A 15,590-nucleotide genomic window follows, 5' to 3' on the forward strand; every position below is an offset into this window, starting at 1 on the left:
TTTTAATTTTGTCGATTTTGGCCAAAAACTGATTATTTGGTTTCACAAAAGTGCTGACCTTTCAATTTTGTCGATTTTGGCCAAAAATGGATTATTTGGTTTCACAAAAGTCCTGACCTTTCAATATTTGGCATGCCACATAGGCGTCACATAGGCGCCACATAGGTAAATTGAAATCAAATTGAGAGTTGGTCACAATTGAAACCAAATAATTTGTTTTTGGCCAAAATCGACAAAATTGAAAGATCAGGACTTTTGTTAAACTTTTATGAAAGGTTGCCTTTTTAAAACATTTGGCCTTGTAATTATAAGGGTTTGTGTTATTAAGATTTTATTTACATGGATGGTATGAAAATAATTTTTTTGTTTGTATGATAGTTTTAACATGTTAAAAATAATTTAATATAAAACTAAATCTAACTTAAATGTCGGTTATTTGAGCTCTTATTTTTATCACTATGAGTCTGTGATTATGTCTTTTAGAAAATTAAAAAACAACTCAAACAATTCTTTAATAGAAATCAATTATTCAACTCTAATTTGCACAAAAGAGTAAAGTAAAAGTCCACAGCACCAAAACCCCCAATCCCCAAGCTTCCCAAAAATGGCATAAACTTCACACCCACCAAATGCTCGACAAAACTCCTCAACCAAACCAAAAACCATGGAGTCGAGCATTTTGGAGTCAATCGGAGTCGAAATCATAGACGTAATGACACCCGTTTCAATCTGTATGCTTCTCGTTGTTCTAATTGTCTACTCCCTCTCTCCATCTAACCCTCTCTCTTCCGCTGCTTCCTCCGAGCCGATCCGCACGGCGGCGAACCTCGTATACCTCGAAAACCCATCGGATTCCACCGCCCAGAAGCTTGAAGGATCGTTACTCAATGCCCTGGTGTTTGTTGTTCTCATTGCTGTTGTCACTTTTCTTCTTGTTCTTTTGTATTACTATAATTGTACCCGCTTCTTGAAGAATTACATGCGATTCTCTGCCTTCTTTGTCTTAGGTACATTGTGTTCTAAGTAATTTTTTTTTTCTGGGTTTGTTTTGTTTTTGATGATTCATAATGGGGTTTCTCAATTCTGTGTTTTATATAGACATTAGCTCCAAGTTTTTACTTTTTTTAATATATTGAAGTTTTTTATGTACCTGATTTTAGCAGTATTTTGGAAGTTTTATTGTGTTAGACTAGGTAGCACGAACACGAACACGGGGAATGGGACACTTGGACACGGATACGGCGAAATAGTGTTATTTTAAGGATTACTATGTGAAAAATGAAGTTTCATGTCCGAAACGTCAAGTGTCTGATACGTTTCCGAAACGGAACATGTTGTTTGAGTGTGGCTGTGTTAATTTGAATAATTTGCATAGATTTGCTTACTTTTTTTCCAGCTTTTTATATCATTGTCATAGTTTTTATTGTTTTAGGTTGTTGTTTCTTTTACCATTAATTTGTCATCTACGCTGTTTAACTTTGTGTTCTTTTCTAGGTTCGATGGGAGGCTCGATATTCTTGTCATTAATTCAGCATTTTTCAATTCCAGTTGATTCCATTACGTGCTCTATTTTGTTGTTTAACTTTACGATTGTGGGTGTACTATCGGTGTTTTCAAGTGGGATACCCATATTTTTGAGGCAAGGATATATGGTGGCATTGGGGATATTTGTGGCAGCTTGGTTTACAAAGTTACCGGAGTGGACCACATGGAGTGTGTTAGTGGCATTGGCAGTGTATGATCTAGTGGCGGTTTTAGCACCAGGTGGGCCCCTTAAGCTGCTTGTGGAGTTGGCCCAGAGCCGAGACGAGGAGCTTCCCGCATTGGTTTATGAGGCTCGACCAAATGTTTCACAGAATGGGAATAGTCAAGGTAGGAGTTTGGACCTTTTGGTGGGTGGAGCTTCAGATTCAAGGTCAGTGGAGATGCAAACGGTATCAAGTGCCAATAGGAGTCGGAATGAGAGTGAAAATCGTGTGAACTCTGAGTACACTGCTGTTCCTGTTAGGAATTTTGCGAATGATGTAGGTGTAGGAAATAGAGATGATTCAGAAAGGTCACCATTGGTCCATTTTACTAGGGATAGGCAGTCATCAAGCAGCGAATTGTCCGAGTACTCAACAGCTGTTGGGAATCGGGATTCAGATGTTGTTGCGGATGAGGAAAGGTCGCCACTTGTCGATATACTGGGAATGGGGAGTGAAAGAGAGCACGTAACGAGGGAAACTTCTGAAGACACCATGCTCGGCAGCAGAGGTATTAAGCTCGGCCTAGGTGATTTTGTTTTCTACAGCGTTCTCGTCGGTAGAGCTGCAATGTACGATCTTATGACAGTGTACGCATGTTACCTTGCAATTATTTCAGGACTCGGCTGCACTCTTATTTTGTTATCAGTGTGCCGCCAAGCTTTACCTGCACTCCCTATTTCGATAGCATTAGGTACCATCTTTTACTTCTTGACTCGGTTACTGATGGAACCTTTTATTGTCGGAACAGCAACAAATCTTATGATGTTTTGACTGTCTATTTGTTGCAAGAGATGGGAATTAAATCTTTTGCTCCATCAAGTAGAACCACAAATATTTTAGGCAAAATTAAAATTTAGATGATATTGTAATGTTTTGGTGAATTAGATCTGTAATTGGCTAATGCAACAACCTCAATATTAACTTCAGTGCAACTTGACTGTTCCTTCTGGATTGTGGCTTTCCAGAGTTCAGAAATTACTCCTTAGGTTAATATATGTGCTTATTTATAAACTTTTACCTAAATTTTACACTATTATTTTTGGTTATTGGCAAATAAAAGCACAAATTTCACATTTTTAGCGATTTAAGTATGCTGCAACCGATATCATATTTTTTAAAAGTTTGGCATTTTTCAATCCAACATTAATATCCGACGGCTTTCATCCATTTCCATTAAGAATTATTAAAAATGGCATCGTTTGAGTGACGGAAAATTATTTTGGGCTAAAAGTTTTAAGTAAATTGCTAAGTTGTGCTTATAATTTTTTTTATTAAAAAATATTACTATTTCGCTTCAATATTAAAACATTGTAATTACGGTACTACGTGAATATCATTCGTCATCAACACTCATAAAATGACTAAAATTCAATCTTAAAATAAAGGGTTGTCTACAGTTATTTTGTTTTTTTTAAATAAAACTTATTTTGTTCAGTTTTTACCGTTGGATAAGTTATTAGCATTTTTATCGATGGTAAAATTAACAAAATAAGCCGAAAACAAAGCAATTCTAGAAAAAATCTATAAGTAAAAGGTTCAAAGCGTACATTACAATAGATTATAGAAATGTTTCTGTAATTAACCCTCAAGCGGCTAAACAAAGATCGGGTGCCTTTAGAATTAAAAGTTCATTATTTTACTGAAAATTATCAACGGAAGAAAAAAAATGTCAGGATTACCAGATGAACTGTGGAGACAAATTCTAGAAATCGGAATTAAAAACTCAAAATTTTGCTACAAAGATTTATGTTGCATCTCAATCTCATGCCGCTGTCTCCGCCGATTATCCGGCGAAGACTCCCTCTGGTCCCACCTTCTCTCCACCGACTTCCCGCCACCGCAACAACAAAAAAACCCTAACCCTAATCCTAACTCTATTAATTGCACTTCCACCGCAAAATCCACTTACCAAATCAAGTAAAGTTTTGAAAAGTAATGTTTTTTATTAATTTTGGATTCGATTTTTTTTTTGTTTTTTTGTTATGAATTGATGAGTTTGATTATAGGTTTGAGAAAGAGAGAGATAAGAAGGTGTTGGCGCACAAGAGAGCAGTGCTGAGAAAAGAATGTGAATTGTATGAGAAGAAAAGGAAATTAAGAGAAATTGAAAAGAGTTTATGTCAAGAGAGTGAAAAAATGAAAGTTACTGCTAAAGAATTGTCTAATTTACACAAGATCAGGTAAATTAATTTGCATAATTTCTTCAATTATGGTCCGCACCGGGTTTGGTCTAGTGGTCTAAACCTCAGCCATATGGGCGCCATGGTCAGGACTGAGCTACTGGCCATTATAGCCCGGATTTGCTAGGTATGTGGTCTTGCGGGCGGCCACATTTCATGATTTGATAGCGATACTAGGCTTCGGCTTGGGGAGTGAGTCCTTGTTACTAAATAAAGGTGTTCTTTAATTATGATGTAAATTTAGAACCTTTTATTTATATCTCAAAGAATGTGGAACCCTGTGGTTGTTTTTGCTTAGGCAAGCTTCTGTAGCTTTGAATGTGTGGCAACCGGAGGTGGTTAGAGGTAAGCAAAAGCAAATGGTGGAGCAATGTTCTGTTTCTGTCGAGTCTCGAGTTCATTCACTTGAGATGGAGCTTAAGCTTTGCGAGCAACAAATATCAGGGTTCTTTAAGGCCCATGTATGTTTTGACATCTGATTTTGTCCGAACAGATTTATAGTTTTTTCGAATTAAATTGATTGTAATGATTATTTGTAATGCTTGCAAAATTTTATATCAGATAGATGAGAAGCAGCGGATTAGGAAGGCAAGGGAAGAATTGGCGTCTATGCGATATCACCCTTTACAAGATCATGGCGCGACAAGTAGTAGAAATCATGAACATGACAAAAGGAGAAAGAAGTTGAAAAAATCTATTGACTGTAAGGTTTCTAACAAATTGTTCTTTTGTATTCTATAAATACATTCACTTGTTGAAAAAATAATATAGAGCATTTCATGTTTGTTTCATTTTTTTTCCTACTCAGGCATGTTAAATCTTATTGTTGCGGAATTTGAGTTTCGCTTGAATTTATATAATGTCATGATCAGTTTGTCTTTGTTCTGACCTGTGAAACTTGAGTAATGAATTTAATTCCCAGCTTCGAGCCATCATACCTTGTGGTTTTGCTAAGGCTAACAGTAGGGTCTTATTTAAGATTTGATCAGTATACTGGACTGACTAAAATTGGTTTTTCTTGCAGTCTTTGTTCTCACATTTGCAATTTTTTTTAATTGTTGTAATTCCGTGCGGCAGCCTGATAGATAAATTGAAATCCTATTAGTATGATTGGATTCAGGATCTTTATATGATGACCTTATATGGCATGGTAGTATGAATAATATTTGTATCTTAGATGATGGGTTCAATCAAAGTATTTAGAGTGAGCTAGAAGAAGATGATGTTGATCGTCTTTACAGCTGATAATAGTGGTGAATACATAGGCATATATATATATGTGTGTTTGTGCATATGTGATCATATGTATATGTATATACTGTTACTACTGCTACTGTTATATGAATTCACCAATTCCATCTTTTAACAAGAATTGAATGCAAGATTTGATTCCAAGGATAGTACTGATTGCTGTGTTAACTCTCTGTACAGTTCCTGAGATGCAAGGTGAAACATCACGGGAAGGCATCAGATAAGATTTATTGGACTAATCTAGTTAGCTATCCCAACCGCTAATTCTGGTACGTTCAACTAGACTTGTTCCCTGAAACGCTGGTGGACTTGTCTTGACGCGTCATTCACAAACTCAGAGCAAATGTTCCCTGGGCAGGTTAGTCAAGAATGCGTGGGATAAGAAATTATCAGCTATCGTAGAGAAAAACCCAATTTTCTTTCAAATGTTATTATACTAATTCTGTAATCATCAAGGAGAAATTTACTCACAATTATAGTAGACATCCTGCCTTGTAATATGTCCATGCAGTTCTGGTTGAATTATTAGGAAAATATGTTATCCTGTGTGAGCACAAATTATGTTTCTGCTCCGAAGTTCTTTTTCCATCATTGGAAAATTTTACTAGCTTCAAAAATTACTAAAATTTTATTAATCAAAAACTGGGTCTAATAATAAATAATATCTGACAGGTATGTCTGATGGAGTATCAAATATGCGTAAATTTTAGTAATTGTTGGGGATCAATCTTATGAAAATAAAATTTTACAAAAAATCATATGAATAAGACACTGACTATATTTGAGATCCCCCAATAATGTATTGTTTAGACTTTCAGATCGAATTATTTGTTGGGTTGGCATTGTTAGCCTCCAAATTAAAATAATTTTAAAGAAAAACAACTAAAATCCAATAAGAACACAGAAGATTAGGTTCGATTTAAAGACAGCAGCTGAGAAGGAAAAGTCCTTATGTGTTACTTATGAGTCATAAGTAACACATAAGAAAAATTACCATCATACTCTTGAGATTAGATTAAATAATAACTCTTTTAAATTTTAAAAATCTATCATTTTTTCTCTTATGTTATAAATTTATTTAATTAAATCCAACCTCAGAAGATCAATTTTCTTAAATACATGGCTTGATGTACAATTTGGATCCTTAAGTTTGGCTTGGTTTTTAACTTGGACTTTAATTCTTTTTTTGAAAGTAGAACTTAACGTTATTAAAAAAAATGACAAAATTACTCTTTTAACAACAAAAATTTGCCATTACTCATGTTAACATGGACGATTGTGGCATACACGTGACGTTGGCAGAGAGTCTAACTTGTTATTTTTGTATAATATTAAGTTTCAGATTGAAATAAATTATTCATGTTTTAATTAAGTAAAATGTCATGTGCATGTCATATGTCGTCCACATAGGCGGAGATAGCGGTAAGAAAAAAATATGTTAAAAGAGGGTCCATTTTGTCATTTTTAATAACATTATGTTCCATAAAAAAAAATCATTAACATCTAAATTAAAAACCGAGCTTAATATGAAAGTCCAAATTGTACATTTGTCCTACATAATTTGATATGATTGTGTCTATTTTATTTTCTCTCTATTCTAATTATTAACATACAACTATATTCAATATGAATCATCAGCCACTTTCAGTGTCTAAAAATTAAATTTGCTCACAGCATAATGCTAAAAAAATCACTTCTTCAGGAAAATTAAATTTTCCATAAAATGGGAACATATGTTAAATTACAAATCTTTTGTTGTCTTCTCCAGGCTAATAATCACCCATGGCACCTCAACTTTAGGGGTACGGGCGCTAAACCCCCTGAAGTTTAAAAACGGGCGCTAAACCCCCTAAACTTTGTGTCGGCGCTCACTAAACCCCTTTTGGACGAAAATACCCCCGGCGCCGTCTTTTGTTTGGCGGCTGTCTTTTAAAACAGAAAAAAAAAAATTGACAGCACCAAGTGTCAGTTGACACGTCATCAAAAGACAAAAAAAAATAAAAATGCCCAAAACACCCCTAAATATAATATCTGATAAAATAAAAAAAACCCAACCACTCATTCAAAACCCAACCACCCATTCAAAACCAACCCATCACTGATTTAACCATCGCCGCCGCCCGACCACCACCGGAAAATTTTCCGGTCATCTTCTCCGAGTGAATGATGACCGGGAAATTTTCCGGTCACCAAAATAAACGGATCTGCAGATCTGTTCCTCTTGAGGAACAGATCTGCAGATCTGTTCCTCAAGAGGAACAGATCGGCGGATCTGTTCCTCAAGAACAGATCCGGCGATCTGTTCCTCAAGAACAGATCCGCGCCGGATCTGTTCTTGAGGAACAGATCCGCGCCGGATCTGTTCTTGAGGAACAGATCCGCCGATCTGTTCCTCAAGAACAGATCCGGCGATCTGTTCCTCAAGAACAGATCCGCGACGGATCTGTTCTTGAGGAACAGATTCGGAAGATGGCCGGAAAAATTTTCCGGTCATCTTCAATAGAGAAGATGACCGGAAAATTTTCCGGGGGTGGTCGGGTGGTCGGGTGGGTGTGGTCCGGTCGGGTGGGAATGGTCTGATCGGGTGTTGGGTTCATCTTTTAATTTAGATTGGGTTGATTTATTTATTTTGTCTTTTTCTAAATTAAATTGAGGGTATTTTAGGTGTTTGAAATTTTTAAGGTATAATTCTGACGTGTCAGATGATATGACAGTGTCAGAATTTTTTTTTTAAAATGTCAGTTGACTGAAAAAACGGCGCCGGGGGTATTTTGGTCATATTTCGTCCAAAAGGGGTTTAGTGAGCGCCGACACAAAGTTTAGGGGGTTTAGCGCCCGTTTTTAAACTTCAGGGGGTTTAGCGCCCGTACCCCTAAAGTTGAGGTGCCATGGGTGATTATTAGCCTCTTCTCCAAGATAGTTGAAACATGAGTGAGAGAGCATCATTTGTCTGGTTTAGACAAAAGAAAAAAAATCCAAACTGCTATCATGTCTGAATTATGTCTTCACTAGAAAATAAAAGGAGCCTTTTGGAATTTGGCCCCACTTTTTATTTTGAGTTTCAAGTTTTCACATTGGCAATGTCAAGGTTCCTGATGGTGCTCCGTCGCTTTGCTAGTCTATAACCACGTTTCAGCTTGGCTGGCCAAGCTATACAGAAAAATTCTTATATAGATTAATGAATCCAATCAATTAAATATTAGATAATTTTATTTATTTTTTTATTTTAATTTTTTTATTTTTTTTCAATGGAGATACATGTTAATTCAGTTAGATATTTTCAATGGAGATTCATGTTAATTCAGTTAGATATTAGGCCTAATTACTTAAAAACCACTCATCTTATAACTTTTGTTCATTTATACCATAATTTAGGAAAATTTTTAATTATACCCTATTTTTGATTTTTATGTTTCGTTTGTACCCCAAAAATAAAATTTTTGATAATTTAATTAATTTAAAGATGAAGATATTAAAAACAAGATACATAAATGATTAACATTAACGTTTTATTAGAATATAGGTTAAAAATGAAGGTTAATTTAAACTCTTTTTCAAAAAAAAAAAAGGTCAATTCAACTTATTAGGATAGAGATGAAACATAAAAATAAAAAATAGAATACAATTAAAAATTTTTTTAGGTCATGTTATAAATAAAAAAAAAATTATAAGATGGGTGATTTATAAGTAATTAGACCTAAATTTTATGATAATATTTTAAAATCCAACCGAACCAACAGGTTGTGGAGATCGAAATTGAACCTATAATTTACTTTTACATCCTAGGTTAATAGATAATATTTGAATAAAAAACTATAGTATTATTTAATAAAGTAGTAACTCTCTCTCCCTCTCTCTAAAAAATGTTCTCCCTTCTCTCTAAAAGCACTCTTCTTTATCTTCATATTTTGAAGGGTGGGAGAAGGTGGTTTCCGATCCTAATTGGAAATCACCTCTTCTCCCGCCATAAAAATTTAATAATATATAGTTTTAATCTCTTTGATATAAAGCCTATTTATCCGGTATGGATTCTATTTTTTTCTTACAAGATTTCCTGTACAGTTTGTAGGGTTTTTTGTGATTTTCTTTCTTAGATCATTCAAAAAAAATTTAGTAATTATTCGGACTTTAGAGTTAATCTCTTGTATATCTAAGATTTAAAGCGCTATCGGTCTAACTTCTAGGAATTCTATTGACAAGGATGATCGGAAATACAAACTTTTAATGGATCAAGCGGGTCGTTTGTATGGCCGGCCTATCGGAGTGTAGGGCATATCCAGTCCCGCTTCCAACAAAAGCCTTACTTCTCGTTCGGTCAAAATTTAATGCGGAATCTATGATTAGATTTGCCGCTCCTTCAATTTACTTAACTTGTATGTTAGGTTTGTTAGTATTTTCTAAATCAACAATTGAAACATCATATGTTACTCTTGTAATATGACTTTTTTTTGTAATTTTATCTTTACTAATTTCGCATTACATGCTATGCACATGGCTCGTAACGTAACTCGTCAATGAACATATTAGTAAATTTATTATAATCATATTAATTTTTTATTTATAATTAATATTAAATTAGTTAAGAATTTTTGTAAAAGTAAATATAATATATTCGGTTATTAAATTTTTTTCCATACTGAATTTATTCTTCTTTTGGTTTTATAATAACCATAATTAAATAATTAATATGATTTTATTAATAATATCTTTAAAAATAATAAGATAGAAATTTAAATAATATTATATTGACCAAATACAGTATTTTAATTTTGTAGTTCAATCAAACTAAAAGATAGACATTCCTACTAATTTGGAGACTACTTAGTTATTTTTTACATACTAAAAACTAAATTGTAGATAATTTAGCTATCTATTCTAATTAGGACTTTAATTACAATAGTGATTAATTAAATTATTAATTAGTTAATGGCTATAAAATTTTTATTTAGTAGTAAACTGAAAAGGATTATTCAGTAAATTTGCCTGCCCCCCACCCCCCCTCCATCCGTGCTTTTATATATAGTATAAATATAGATTAATGGATTCTATATTTAGGAAAAAATGCCCCGAAAAAAAAATGTAGTAACTTTTCATGTTTTTATATTGTGTGGTTTTTTTTATTGAATTTTATTATAATAAATGAGAATATATATGATAATTAATTATTCAAATAAGAAATATTATTATAATATAAAAGAAAAGAAAAGAAAATATTATTTATTAATTTAAGACGGATGGAGTAATCCGAAAAGAAGCGCATATAATCATTTTACCATAATGAACAAAAATAGTAAGATCAAGAACAAGGAAAAAGCAGCAGAAGATTGAGTTTAGGGCAAACTTGCTAAGCTTCTGCTATTTTTACCTAATCGAGCAATCAAATAAATGGCCTTTAGAAATTTGTAAGAAAGAGGGGTCCATAAATATTTATCATTAGTCCCCAATTATCACACCATAAGGACATGATTATGACTTGATATTTAAAACCTTATTTAAGTGCATTAGATGCAATTTTTAATTTTCCAAGCATAACATTTGATGAATTGGTTTGAATTTACAATTAGGAAAATATGTATCACATTAAGATATTTCAATCTTACAAAAAGCAATGGTTCGGATGACGAACAATCACAAAGAGTACACTTAATTTTACACGTTGTTTGAATTGAGAGATTTTAGATGGACGAAATTCATGATTTTTGTACCATTTATGAATTTCATTAAAATTCAATATTTAGTATTGATAAAAATACTTTTGAAAATTTATGGATTCCTTGCACTAGTTAGAGAGAGTCCTAGTTTGGGTTTTCTGATCTCAATCTCTCAATTGATTTTCCACTTACAATATAGGATCGTAGGGTGTGCTTGATCTCATAAAAATCTTACAGTATTTTTAACTCGTCTTCCTCCCTCTCCTTTCAGTCAAACTCCATTACATCGACCCTTTTAGTTGAGACTTTTTTTAGAGAATGATAAATTGTTTTTTATTATTAAAAAAATTCTTATAAATTCATGGATTTAATGTTCATCCAAATATTCAAATTTTTAAATTCTTGAATTTTTTACACCTCTTAGGTGGGAAATTATATAAATAATAAAAATTTAAATACTAATTGTGTGTTTTTTTAATTGTATAAACACGATAAAATAGACAATCATATTGAAACAGAGAGAATACCGTTTATTATCAAACTCGAATCATAAATTTTACTTGAAAAAAATGAAACTCGAATCCATCTAAACAGAGGGAATACCGTTTATTATCAAACTCGAATCCATCTAAAATATTTAAAAGTTATAAATTTATCCTAATTTGATCAATTCGTTAAAAATCTAAATTATTTTTATTGTGCCTACGTGAAAATTGAATGTGATTTACAAAAAAACGAAAAAAAAATTCCAATTGAGGTGCCATGTGGTCCATATAAATTATAAATTTGCCAACTTGGCGCATTATCACGCAGACATAACTTGAAAAAATGGATTAGGTTTCTAGCGAATTTTCCAAATTTTGATAAATATACATATACAACTTTTATAAAGTTTGGACAGATTTTCAAAAGTCGAAAAGGTTTGGTTTTTTTATAACATTAGTTTGAAATACTAATACTCATCCGCACCAATAGAGTTATTCACTTTATTGATATGACACATTTTAAAAATTACAATTTGTATTATATATATATATATATATATATATATATATATATATATCACTACTAAAAAACAGCCATTTAGCGACAGATTTTTCCGTCGCTAAATGGCTAAATTCCGTCGCTAAACGAGTTTAGCGACGGATTAGCGACGGACAACGTCCGTCGCTAAATATCTGGTCGCCAATTTTGCAGCGACCGAATACTTTTTTTTTTGCGACGGATTTAAAAAAATTTGCGACGGATTTTGCGACGGATTTAAATCCGTCGCAAATTTTTAAAAATAAAAAAAAAATTATTTTTTAATTAAAATCGTAAAATGAAATATTATTTAAACGGTCAACCACCGTCACACACCCACTGGCTATACAACACACACCCGCACTGACCCGCAAATATCGCAAATTTTCCAACTTCCCAGTAAGTCACCCATCCTTCATATTACTCCCATCCACTCCTCTTTAACTTTGTAGTTCCCCCGCGCGTGACTCCAACTTATCCAGCTCAAATTCTTGTTTTATATCTATGTATATTATATTTAAATATAACAAAAAGATACTCCCGCAATTTACTCCCATATTATATAAAATAATTATTTTTTCATACTAATTATTTTTAAATAAAATAAATTATTTTTTAATAATTATTTTAAATAAAAACAACAAGTTATTAATATTACACTTTACTCCCACATTCTAATATAATAATTTTGTTATTAATAAATAATTATAATAAATAATTAAATATTTTTAAATAAATAATTATAATAAATAATTATTTTATTAATAAATAATTACAATAAATAATTTTTTAATAAATTGTTTTATAATTAATATTGTTTTTATTAATAAATATTTGTTTTAATAAATATATTTTTTAATTATAATTTTATTAATAAATATATTTTTTAATTATAATTTTTTTAATAAAAATAATACTTTTAGCGACGGATTTAGTAATCCGTCGCTAAAAGTTAGCATTTAGCGACGGATATGGTATTCCGTCGCTAAATGTATTACTTTTAGCGACGGATTACAAAATCCGTCGCTAAAAGTGAAAAACAAATTGGCGGGATTCATCCCGCCAATTTTCTTTAAGATTTAGCGACGGATTTTGAATCCGTCGCAAATTTTGATTTTAGCGACGGATTTCAAATCCGTCGCTAAAATCCGTCGCAAATCGACTGTTTTCTACTACATCCTTATTTAATATATTATATATGTCTAATGATACAAAAAAGTCAAAATTTTTAACTTTTTGAAAATCTATCCAAAACTATTAAAAATTATAAATTTATTCAAATTTAACAAATTCGCTGGAAATTCTATTCATTTTCCCAAAATTGATTTAAATATCCCTATAATGACAACTGAATATGTGATAAAAAAAAAAGAATTACGAATTGAAATATCGCATAGTTCGGATATATGAATATTAAAAACATCAATATCGATTTTGAAAATTGAAAAGACTTTTCAGTTGGCCCTAATAGTCCGTTCTTGCAAGAGTAGGGGTATCATTTTTTTACGTTTTAATTTAAATAAAATAAATTATTTTTAGCGAATTCGCTAAATTGAGATAAATTTATAATTTTTTAAAATTTTAATATTTTTAGAAAATCAACCAAGTTTGACTTTTTAGTACCATTAGACCAAATAATTTTGCTAAAATTATTTTATTTATCGATATATAATTATGATTAATTTGACAGAAATATTTTTTTAAATAATCTTGACATTATAATCGTCAATTTTGTAAATCATGACAATAGTTTTATAAAATTAACAAATCAGTTTATTAAATTATTTAAAAAAAATATTTATATTAATTTGGTTATAGTTATGAATATAAAATTTATTTTACCATTAATTTTTGGGATGTAAAAGGAAAAAAAGCTCTAATTTTCCCTCCTCTTCAAAAGTCACCAAGTATATATAAACACTCACATGCTCATGATACTACTATTTGAAAAAAGGTCCATATTTTTAGAGAGAGAATGAGAAGCAAGTGAGATCTAGAGAGAGAAACAAGAAAGTTAATTCAGCCATGGGAAGACCTCCTTGCTGTGATAAAATTGGAATCAAGAAAGGTCCATGGACCCCTGAAGAAGACATTATTTTGGTCTCTTATATTCAAGAACATGGTCCTGGTAATTGGAGATCAGTTCCTACTAATACTGGTATGAATAATTTCTTCAATTTTATAGTTTTAGTACTTTAATTTTCTTGAATTGTACTGATTATGGATCAAAATGAACTTTATGTTTGCAAAAAAGGACTTTTAAGGTGCAGTAAAAGTTGCAGGCTTAGATGGACTAATTACCTAAGACCAGGGATTAAAAGAGGTAATTTTACACCTCATGAAGAAGGGATGATCATTCATTTGCAAGCTTTATTGGGCAACAAGTAATAATTCTTCCTCTAAATTTATATTTTTGGTAAACTTTTGTTAAAAAAATTTGTGATGAATTATATTTTTTTTGTTATTAGATGGGCAGCAATAGCTTCATATCTACCACAAAGAACAGATAATGACATAAAGAATTACTGGAATACCCATCTCAAGAAAAAACTCAAGAAATTTCAGTCAGCTTTAGATCCTGCACAAGACTCCAACACTGAAAGATCAAGATCAAGCTTAGATTTGTATCCTAATCCCACCACCACCTCCACCACCACCACCACCACCACCACCACAGTCTCTGCCACGGCCGCTCCTTACGCCTCCAGCACGGAGAACATTTCGCGGCTGCTAGAAGGGTGGATGAGATCATCATCATCATCTTCAAAAGCTAATAACAATAGTGGAAATAATTCTTCATCAATGGCTACAACTTCAGTAATTGAGTGTTATAATAAGCCAAAAGGTGATCAAAATGGTGGTGGTGATTTAATTTCTCACGAAGAATTTGAGTCAATATTATCATTTGAGAATTTGAGTAATGTTGCATGGGAAAATAATAAGTCTACATGTGATCATCAAGAAAATAATAAGGATATTATTATTCCGAATAAAAATAATATTACGGAAAATAATAAGAAGCAGAAATTATGTGATGATCAAATTCAAACCAATCCTCCATTATCATTTCTTGAGAAATGGCTCTTATTGGATGAAGCTGGTACTGCTCAAGTTGAAGAAGAAATGGGATTATCTCCGATATTTTGATGATCGAGTTAAATATTTTTACGGTTATTGAAGAACTGTATGATGATCGAGTTAAATATTTTTGCGGTTATTGAAGAACCGTTTCCGATATTCTGATTTTCATGTTACTGACTACTTTTTTTAGTTTGAGCTATAAATCAATGGGCACTAAAAAGAGTGTTCTGATTAATTATCTAGCTTTTTAGGGTATAATCTTAATTAATTTTAGCTGAGATTCTGAAAATTTGGGATCTCTTAATTTGCAAGTGTAATTAACTTATGAATTATTATGTTCTTGTTGAAATAATTGAGTAAGATTTTTGTTTTTATATTTTCTAATTAATTTATGGTTAATTAATATTTGTCTGATGACCAAATTTTTCAGCTAATTAATGATTTTTCATTTGCATATGTTCTTCAAGCCGAGTGGTATAAATTGATGTGTGCCATGACCGACAAGATTAAATTATAGAAAGAAAAATGGAAAGAGAAGAGTCCATTGATGTCAATTTATTGAAAAAGAAGGGTTTACACTTATATATTCACCATTTGACTTATGCTTATCTTTGGAGTTCATAGCTATAAGAATTTAATTGAATGATAGCTAAGTT

At 31.8% G+C, this 15,590-nt stretch overlaps 3 protein-coding genes across 4 annotated transcripts; all 3 read left to right on the forward strand.

Moving 5' to 3' along the window:
• Nucleotides 1-463: 463 nt before the first annotated feature.
• LOC126674789 (presenilin-like protein At1g08700) lies at nucleotides 464-2,674 on the forward strand. The gene is made up of 2 exons (XM_050369301.2): nucleotides 464-1,007; nucleotides 1,495-2,674. Exons 1-2 carry the CDS (start codon nucleotides 665-667, stop codon nucleotides 2,517-2,519), a joined length of 1,368 nt encoding a protein of 455 aa, XP_050225258.1. The 5' UTR covers nucleotides 464-664; the 3' UTR covers nucleotides 2,520-2,674.
• Nucleotides 2,675-3,324: 650 nt separating this feature from the next.
• LOC126675555 (F-box protein SKIP24) lies at nucleotides 3,325-5,737 on the forward strand. 2 transcript variants are annotated; one of them, XM_050370210.2, is made up of 5 exons: nucleotides 3,325-3,665; nucleotides 3,755-3,928; nucleotides 4,227-4,389; nucleotides 4,494-4,631; nucleotides 5,360-5,737. In XM_050370210.2, the coding sequence occupies exons 1-4, from the start codon at nucleotides 3,415-3,417 to the stop codon at nucleotides 4,614-4,616; spliced, it is 711 nt and encodes a 236-aa protein (XP_050226167.1). In that variant the 5' UTR covers nucleotides 3,325-3,414; the 3' UTR covers nucleotides 4,617-4,631; nucleotides 5,360-5,737. The 2 variants fall into 2 exon arrangements, with proteins under 2 accessions (XP_050226167.1, XP_050226166.1); XM_050370209.2 differs by having other exon boundaries at nucleotides 3,331-3,665; nucleotides 4,490-4,631.
• Nucleotides 5,738-13,777: 8,040 nt separating this feature from the next.
• Nucleotides 13,778-15,308, forward strand: LOC126671136 (transcription factor MYB60). Its single transcript, XM_050364854.2, has 3 exons — nucleotides 13,778-14,011; nucleotides 14,108-14,237; nucleotides 14,322-15,308. Exons 1-3 carry the CDS (start codon nucleotides 13,879-13,881, stop codon nucleotides 14,998-15,000), a joined length of 942 nt encoding a protein of 313 aa, XP_050220811.1. The 5' UTR covers nucleotides 13,778-13,878; the 3' UTR covers nucleotides 15,001-15,308.
• The last annotated feature ends 282 nt before the right edge of the window (nucleotides 15,309-15,590 follow it).

Source organism: Mercurialis annua, linkage group LG3 (genome assembly GCF_937616625.2).
Source record: "Mercurialis annua linkage group LG3, ddMerAnnu1.2, whole genome shotgun sequence".
Classification (NCBI taxonomy): Eukaryota; Viridiplantae; Streptophyta; class Magnoliopsida; order Malpighiales; family Euphorbiaceae; genus Mercurialis; species Mercurialis annua.

Excerpts from the sequence above, each read along its gene's own strand:
- LOC126674789 (XM_050369301.2), top strand. The coding sequence starts at position 665 with ATGGAGTCGAGCATTTTGGAGTCAATCGGAGTCGAAATCATAGACGTA. Across the intron at positions 1,008-1,494 it reads CTCTGCCTTCTTTGTCTTAG|GTTCGATGGGAGGCTCGATA; the intron begins GTACATTGTGTT and ends GTTCTTTTCTAG.
- LOC126675555 (XM_050370209.2), top strand. The coding sequence starts at position 3,415 with ATGTCAGGATTACCAGATGAACTGTGGAGACAAATTCTAGAAATCGGA. Across the intron at positions 3,929-4,226 it reads TCTAATTTACACAAGATCAG|GCAAGCTTCTGTAGCTTTGA; the intron begins GTAAATTAATTT and ends GTTTTTGCTTAG. Across the intron at positions 4,390-4,489 it reads CAGGGTTCTTTAAGGCCCAT|ATAGATGAGAAGCAGCGGAT; the intron begins GTATGTTTTGAC and ends ATTTTATATCAG.
- LOC126671136 (XM_050364854.2), top strand. The coding sequence starts at position 13,879 with ATGGGAAGACCTCCTTGCTGTGATAAAATTGGAATCAAGAAAGGTCCA. Across the intron at positions 14,012-14,107 it reads ATCAGTTCCTACTAATACTG|GACTTTTAAGGTGCAGTAAA; the intron begins GTATGAATAATT and ends TTTGCAAAAAAG. Across the intron at positions 14,238-14,321 it reads CAAGCTTTATTGGGCAACAA|ATGGGCAGCAATAGCTTCAT; the intron begins GTAATAATTCTT and ends TTTTGTTATTAG.